The following is an 8456-nucleotide window of genomic DNA, read 5'->3' on the forward strand; positions in this document are numbered from 1 at the left end:
TTTTTTTTTTTTTTTTTTTTTTTTTTTTTTTTTTTTTTTTTTACGTTTTGTTTTGTTTTTCCTCCTACCACAGTGTGAGTGACCTCAGTGTGCCCAGGATCCTTTTTGCTGGGGGCCTGGCTGGGATCTTCAACTGGGCAGTTGCCATTCCACCAGACGTGCTGAAATCCCGTTTCCAGACTGGTGAGTCGCCCGCCAGCTCGTCACGGCCCCGCGCCGCGCTCCCGGGGGTGGGCTGGGCAGCAGTGGAAGAGGACATCCGAGCGTGGCATCAGGCAGGCAGCGTGTCCTGGGCACTGCTTGAGACAAATGCCTGAAAAATCCAAGTGTGTTCCTAGATTTTTTTAGTTAGTTTCCTGACAGATTTTTGGCAAATGAGGTTGTACCTCTCTGTTCCTTCCTCCCTGCTAATATAATGATCCTGGTTTGAGATAATGTTTTGAAACCTAAGCACAGAAGTCCTAATAACAGAGCCGCTTGTCATGGCTGTTTTATTACAGCTGTAATTCTTTGAGAGGTTTTGTTCCTTCACTTCAGACACAGTGCTATATGAAATTTATAGTAACTGGGCGTGCCTTGCTGAGAGCATTGCTTTTAGACTAGCTGCTCTGCTCTCTTAAATATCTGTGGCCTGGTTATAGTGAGGTTGGCCCCAGGCCTTGCCCTTCAGTGAAGTTTAACAGGTTTGTCATTGGTTTCTCTGGGAGCCCTAGTCAATGAATACTTCTGTTAAGGCTCCCCATAGTCTGTCTGTGGACTCTGCTCTCCACTGGACAGTAACCACTTTTCCTGGTCATGGATTGTGATCATCTAGTGCAGGAAACTTCTTTTCTTTTCTCCAAATAATGGCTGTTGTGGTTTGATACGGTCCCAAGTATTTCACACTCAGCTTTGCATCCTTGTTCCACTGAGGCAATCCCCAGCGCTGCTGTATGTGGGTTAATGGTGGTTCTGTTTAACTGGGGTGGTTTGTGGAGTACTTGTTCAGAGGGCTGGCAAAGGCTTTACTTTCCAGAGAAATGTCAGAAGAAGGAAGAACTTGTTCTTTGAACAGAATAACTTTTCAAAAGCACCTCAGCAAGTCTGTGTAACATCAGCATTAAAACAGCCTGTGCTTTTCACTTGAAGTCTGTTGTTGTTCTTGGCTGGGGCATGTGATAGGATCATTTTCTGTTTCTTATAAACCAACCTCATCAGTTTTTATATCTGACCTTCCTACCTCCTAATTGCAGCTCTTGGGAGAGCTGTGATCAACAGTGTAAGTAACAGCTCAGATTTCCAGCCCTCACAAAAGTTATTCTCTTTTCTTCCCTGCCCCCCAGTGACTTGATGATGTAAATTCTTTGTGGTGATGGTGAGCACCTCCCTTCTGTTTACTGAGTCTTTAGTAAGGTGTCTTTGCTTGCTTTTGATTGAAATAGATAATTTTCCCAAACAGATGTTGCAACAGAGCTTAAGCAATGCTTGGATCCTGGTGTCACCTAGATGGTGTACCAGTATGAATGTGACAAAAATCCTGGGCTGTTAACATACGCCACATCCTTCAGCACTTGTGACTGCCACACATCTTAGCTAATGTGTTTTGTGCCCCTTTCAGCTCCTCCAGGAAAATACCCAAATGGCTTTAGAGATGTGCTGAGAGAACTTATCAGAGAGGAAGGAGTTGGATCTCTCTACAAGGGCTTCACAGCTGTAATGATCAGGGCATTTCCCGCTAACGCGGTAAGTAAATTGTGATTCCAGGTGGGGTCTGGGGACCTGGCTGCTCACGGTGAATGTTTGCAGTCTGTAGGGGAGGTGAGTGGCTGCTCACTGTTGTACCACTTCAGTGAGATTCTTGCCACTGCTGTTTGGCTGTTGGGTGTCCAGGTTCTAAAAATGTACCTTAATTTAGGGGGAACGCCAAGTAAACCTTCCTCTGAAGCTCCTCATGAAAGCCCTTTGTTGAGTCATTCTGACAGTCTTTATTGATTGTGCATCGACCAGTAGAGTAGAGAAATGGGTGGATAAGTTTAGACTGGCTTCCCCTTTAATAAATAACGAGCCTAACAGAGCAGCAGTTCTGCCTTTGTGTAGAGGAATATAGTAGAATTCTTGTCTCTGGTCCAAGAACGTTTTTCATTCTCTTCCTCCTTCCACATCAGCCATGTCAGGTGTTTATAGTGTTGCATTTCTAAAACCTTGTTTGGAATAGATTTTTAGAATCCTTATTTGTTCTGTATGTTCTCTCTTTTTCAGGCATGTTTTCTTGGTTTTGAAGTTGCTATGAAGTTTCTTAACTGGATTGCTCCAGGTTTATGAAGACTAGGAAGTCTTTGGAATTTAGAGAGGAGGAGTGCAAGTCTGCCTCAAAGGAATAAATGAATGATCACTTGAAGTTTCAGGAATTATTGCTTGCCTAATACCTTTTGCCTTCCTCACGTTCCTTAGGTGGTGCTATGTGCCGTTCAGAAACGTAAGCTGTAGCTCTGAAACAGAGTTGATGAGGAGTTAGGGGTGATGCACCTCTCTTCTGAGCCAACGTACCACAGCAGTAACGCTGCTAACAGACAGCTGTCACTATTACACACACTACCTTAAGTACTTCCTCATGGAAGAAGGGGACACGTCTTTAAATACAGTTCTTTGTTTACTGAAGAAACATGTAGCTATTAATGCTGAAAAACTTCCTTAAAATAGTTGTTTGGCCGTATGTACTTAACTCTCAGGGCATGAATTAGCAGCTGCATGTAGGAGTAGCTACCAGCAATGTCAGATATCATTCTCATCTCTTGCAGTTTTTTAGTTGTGGTTATTTCTGTGTTGACAGTGGTTTTACCTGCATGTAATACAGCAAACACAGAGCTAAGCAGGGAGAGCCAGAGCTACGTCTCGGTGAGTTGAGGGGTATTACAGATAGTGCATCGGATCTTGCATATGGATCTGTTCTGTGGAACTAAGGGGGAAACACTTAACATTTGTACTAAGCTTTACTGAACCAGCCAGTGGGGAAATGTGTTTGATTAAGCTGAACTTTTCTCTGAAATCCCTTTCTGTCCCACTGAAGATATCCCAAAGGTGATTTCAAAAGTACAGCACGGTTCATAGCAACCCGTGGTTTATTTGATTTATCAGATGCTGTGTCCCGGGGTTCAATCATTGACATTTGCCTGAGAAAATGTAACAGCACTTCCAAGAACTCAATTTGACACGAGGGGGTACATGAAGGGGACACTGGCTCCGCAGTCTTGTCTAACTTTATTCTTGCTCCGTTCCTTGGTTTTCTTTTAATATTATTGAACATAATCACATTTTCATTTGAGAAATTACTAATGCTAAGAAGCAAAAAGCCACTTTAATTTCTTTTGGTCCTGATGCAGTGTTATTGGAACTCAATAAAGCTAGATGCTGCTTGGCTAGAACGTGTGCTTCCATTTACTTTTTGCATGACCTTGCATGGTTGGTTTTGCAAAAGCTTTCCAGTTCTTAATTCTGAGATGTGATTGGGAAGTAAGTTGTGCCGTGCTGTCTTTAATTGTTAACCTCTTGCTGTTTAGCTTTTGGATTTCTGACATGAACTGTGGAAATTAACGTTCTGCATTTCACCTGTTTGTCATTCAAGGCCTGTTAGGTGCTGTGTTGTGGACAACTTTTTAGCTATAAAGCCAGACACCAAATAACACATTGTGGAAAGTATTTTATGTTTTCCAGGGAGAGGCCTGGACACAGATAGAGCAGAGTTTAGGGAAAGCATTTGTCCCGATGGCCCACAGGAAAGGAGGCTGAGAGTTTGTCCTTCGTCTGGCGTGGTCTGTTGGCCTGTACCATAAGGACGCAGTCGTCACCTCGGCAGGGTCAGCCCTGAGAACTTTCCACCCAGTGCTGCTGCAGAAACCTTGAATTCCACTTTCCTTCCCAATTCCGTGGAAGGACCAGGAGGGAACCTGCCTTCCCCAGAGCCTGCCTCTTGTGTTTTACAGGGCGAGGGTGTGAAAGCAATGGGGTAGCCCCTGGCCTGGGAAAATCTCAGTCACTTGGAGCTGCCTCCACGTTCTCACTCCTGCCTTACCCACCGCGGAGCTTCCCCGCTCCTCGCTGCTTGGCAGGCGGCTGCTGCTGCAGTCACTGCAGCTACAGATGAATGAAATACTTCAAGCATAAACACTGAGTTAATACTGGTTCAGAGAAGTGGCGACTAAAGCACATTAACCTCTCAAATGGTTTTAAACGCAGTTTTAGGTTTGCTGAGGCTAAATCCGAAATAGATTCAAGAGGACCAGGACTGCTTTTATGGCTCTGTGCTGCCGAACCACCAAATGCTGTCCTGTCCTGCTTTGGCTCCCTGGCTGCTCTGGCAGCACTTCAGTCCTGGGGCTGTGATGCCTAGAAGCAACTTCCAGCTTTACAAAGTGTTCTAAAGCCGGATTTTTCTGTTTTACTTACGTGTTCCCAAAATACTGACAATTCTTGGGAGGGCAGATGCGTACAGACTCTGCACCTCCTCCCTTAAAAATTCCAGATGCTGGTGCTTAACGCTGCCTGTTCCAGCCGTCCTGTCAAACGCATCCTGTTGAGCTCCTAATCTCACAGGAAACTGGGAAGAATTGAAGCATAATCACCCGGTTGCAAGTGCGGTTCTCGGTTGGTTTATGACGCAGTTGCCCAGCAGATGGCTGTCTGGGGCTGTTAGCAAGATGGACAAAACCTGCAGGACCAAAGGCAAGGTCAGAGGCAAAGGGAGCCAGCACACCAGCTGCTGCTGGCAGGCTACTGCGTCCCTTCGTGGCAGCTGCACCCTTCGGAGTTGGGCTACAAGAGTTTTATGTCTGATTCAGGACAGAGACAGCTGGAAAGCAGGAGCCTCTTCTCCAGATCTGTCCTGCTGAGGAAGACTGTGATCCTCCAGGCTGTGCGTTGCGGTTCATACTCCCTCCCATCCCAGTCCTATTAGTCTGGAGTGTTGCAGACTATGAAAAACATTTAATTCATGGAAAACAAATCAGGGACTAGCAACGCGCTGGATTCAGTTGGTGGGATTAAGAGCACAGCTTCTCCATTTGGGCACTGAGGAGCCTTCTCTTAGTCTGTGTGCTGGGCTCTTGCTTGGTGCTCCCACACCTGCCCCAGCTGCCCTGCCACCAGCTCAGGCTCACCTGTCTGTGCCCTTGAGCAGCACTTGCTCTGAAAGACTCAAATATTCCCTACACTAACACTTCAGTAACTGTAAACTATCTTTCTCCTGCCAAAATATCCCTTTTAATACTTTATAAAAAAGCATTTCAGATCCCTTTTTTTCCAATTTCAATTACCCTAATTATATTCTCCCCAGTCTGAAGTTTTTGCAGAGCTTTGTAGTTTGCATGATAAAATTCGGGCTGTTTAACATGCTTGATTTCATTTGGTTCTTTTAGAGAAGTAAAATATGGAAGGCAGCAATCAGGAATGAGGGGCTGCTTTCCAACAGCAGCGGTGGGAGGAGAGGAGCTTAGGGAAGGCTGATCAGACACATCTGCTTGTTTGTTCAAAAACTGAAACCCAGGCACCCTGGAAATGTTTAAAAAGCTGCTCGTGTCTCTCAAGATTCTGCCATACAAAATTTGCCAAATCCTTGCCCCCTGGTGTGTGCAGCCTCAGAATGAGAGAGGGATTTTTAACACAGGTACGGTTTCCTGCACACTGAGGACTCTCTTGCTTTCAGAAGCCCAGATTTGCATTTAAATATTTTCTAATTCCCCAGCTTCTTGTGGGAATCAAGGCAGCACGTATACAGGTTGACGGTACGGAGCAGCATCTGGTAAGCTGGGTCTCCACATCAGCAAAGGATACCGATGACATTTGTCTTTACGCTCCTTGTGCTGATATAATACATGTTTTTTTCTGTATCGAAACCAGTGTAGAGTTCCACCAAAGTGTGCTGTACATCTTCCTGGCCCATCCTGCTTTGATGTGAGTGATCTTTCCAGTGGTGATTCAAGGTGCCTGGAAGTATTCCAGAAGTCATCCACGATACATAAATCTTCCACGCTTGCATTTCTCTGCCCATTGTGTGCAAGTGGCTTTTGTGTACACTCAGCGTTGCTATTGACAGAAAGGTCCTTGGAATACCCCTGACAAGTCAGTCTTGATCAAATCTGACTAACTAAAGGAAGCTGCCTGTGGGAGGATTACTACAGAGTCTCCAGTTTGGGAGGGATATTGCATGGTAGATCTTACAAACGGTTAGTAATGGGAAGAGGGTGCATTTACTCCTATTTCTCACAGTGTAAGACATACAGTGTGTTCAGTGAGGATATCAAGCAATATTTAAAATAAAAATATTTCTTATCTGTTGTGTACAATTAAGCTATTTAGGTTGTTGCAACAGAACGCAAAGTGCTTTAAAAAAAACTCATGGAAGAACAGTTCATCAAGAGCTCCTGAAAACTGAAACGGCTACAAAGCCTTGCATGAGAAGTTCCTGAATTGCAGCTTGATAGGAACTGGGAGAGTGTGCTAGGGAAGTCACACCGAGCGCTTTACTTCTTGTGTTCTTTCCGTAAGTATTTGTTGCTGGCCACTGTCAGGCAGAAGAGACAGACCTCAGATCTGATCTTTGGTACGTTGGCTGCTGTTCTTCTTATGGTGCGATGGGCAAAACCCTGAGTAGTTCTGTGGGGTCCGCACACAGGAGGATAGGCTGGCCACGTCCCTTCCCAGGAACAACACACCCTAGAACACACCAGTTATAGCTTTGCACATGCCGAATTGGTCTCTAACAGTTCAGTTTCCCATTTTTACATTGTTCTTACTACCTGCTGCTTCTCAGGAAAGAAGACTCCGATGTCAATAGCCTGTTTGTGCAGGGGAGGGACCAGCCTTGTTCACAGCCTGTGGAAAGTGGCTTTTACCTCTACAGAGCTCACAGGGTGACAGAGGAGTTGAGGGTCGGAGGCATCTCTGGAGAAGGTCCATCCCAGCCCTCCTGCTCAAAGTACTGTCCACTAGAGCAGGTTGCCCAGGGCCATGTCCACTCCGGTTTTTAGTATCTCCAAGGACAGAAACTCCACAGCCTCTTGCAGCAACCTGTTCCACTGTGCAATCACCTTCACAGGAAAACAAGTTCTCTCTTATGTTTAAGTGGAATTTCTTGTATTTCAATTTGTGTCCTGTCACTAGACTCCACTGAGAAGAGTCTGGCTCCATCTCCCCCTAAACTCCCTCCTGTCAGGTGTCCATTAACACTGGTACGATCCTCCCAGAGCCCTCTCCAGGCTGAACAATTCCAGCTCTCTTGGCCTCCTTGTATAGTCTGGAGAAGAGGAGGCTGAGGGGAGACCTCCTGGCCCTCTGCAACTCCCTGCCAGGAGGGGGCAGAGAGGGGGGATGAGTCTCTGGAGCCAAGGCCCCAGCGCCAGGCCCCGAGGGAATGGCCTCAAGCTGCCCAGGGCAGGGTCAGGCTGGCTCTGAGGAAGGATTTCTGTGCAGAAGGGGCTGTTGGGCGTTGGAATGGGCTGCCCAGGGCAGGGGGGAGTCCCCGGGATCCCTGGAGGGGTTGAAGAGTCGGGCTGAGCCAGCGCTGAGGGATCTGGGGGAGCTGGGAAGGGTCAGGGTGAGGGTCATGGTTGGGCTGGAGGAGCTGCAAGGGCTTTTCCAAACGAGATGATTCTGAGATTCTGTATTGCAGATACTCCAGTCCCTTCATCATCTTTGTGGTGCTTCGCTGGACTGCTCCAATATGTCAATGTCTCTCTTGTACTGGGGAGCCCAGAACTGGACACAGTGCTCCAGGTGTGGCCTCACCAGGGCTGACTGGGGGGAAGGATCATCTCCCCTTGCCTGCTGGCAATGCTCTCCCTAAAGCAGCCCAGGGGCATATTGGTGGACCATGTTCAACCTTTTCTCCACCAGGACCCTCATGGCCTTTGCTGCAAAGCTGCTTCCCAGCTGGTTGGCCCCTCCAGCATGCTCTGGTGCATTGGGTTAGTCCCCCCCAGGAGCAGGATTTTGTACTTCCCTTTGAGAAACATGATTCCTCTTGGTCCAGCACTCTGGTCTGTTGAGGGCTCTCTGAAAGATGGCACAACCTCCCGGGGTACCAACCACTCCTCCTGGCGTGGTATCATCTGCAAACTTGCTGAGGGTGCCCTCCGTCCCATCCTTCAGGTCATTACTGAAGATGTTACACAGCAGTGGCCCCAGTTCTCACCCTGGGGTACACCACTACCCACTGGCCTCATCACCAGTCACCTGGACGTCAGGCGGCGGGTCCCAACCCTCGTGGCCTGGCAGCTCAGACACTTTTAAGTCCACTAAGCTGATTTGTACTTGATTCATTAATCCAGGGGGGATGTCACGGGGGGCAGCACTGAAAGCCTTGCCAAAGCAAAGGCAAGCATCCCCCACTGCTCTGCCCTCACCTGCTGAGCCAGTCACCTCACCATCGACGACTTCCCCGCTGGTCGCAGGGGCCTGGGGCTGCCGAGGCAGCTGTAGAAGAA

General features: G+C 47.4%; 1 protein-coding gene across 1 annotated transcript in view; it reads left to right on the plus strand.

Moving 5' to 3' along the window:
* The window catches only part of SLC25A20 (solute carrier family 25 member 20), a 14865-nt gene extending 8612 nt beyond the window's left edge, over positions 1 to 6253 (plus strand). Inside the window, exons 7-9 of the mRNA XM_026857544.1 lie at positions 74 to 183; positions 1598 to 1722; positions 2239 to 6253. Coding sequence (XP_026713345.1) covers positions 74 to 183; positions 1598 to 1722; positions 2239 to 2301 — 298 coding nt within the window. The 3' untranslated portion in view covers positions 2302 to 6253. The remainder of the gene's footprint in view (positions 1 to 73; positions 184 to 1597; positions 1723 to 2238) is intronic.
* The last annotated feature ends 2203 nt before the right edge of the window (positions 6254 to 8456 follow it).

Source organism: Athene cunicularia, assembly GCF_003259725.1.
Source record: "Athene cunicularia isolate RWA chromosome 12 unlocalized genomic scaffold, athCun1 chr12_part1, whole genome shotgun sequence".
Lineage (NCBI taxonomy): Eukaryota > Metazoa > Chordata > Aves > Strigiformes > Strigidae > Athene > Athene cunicularia.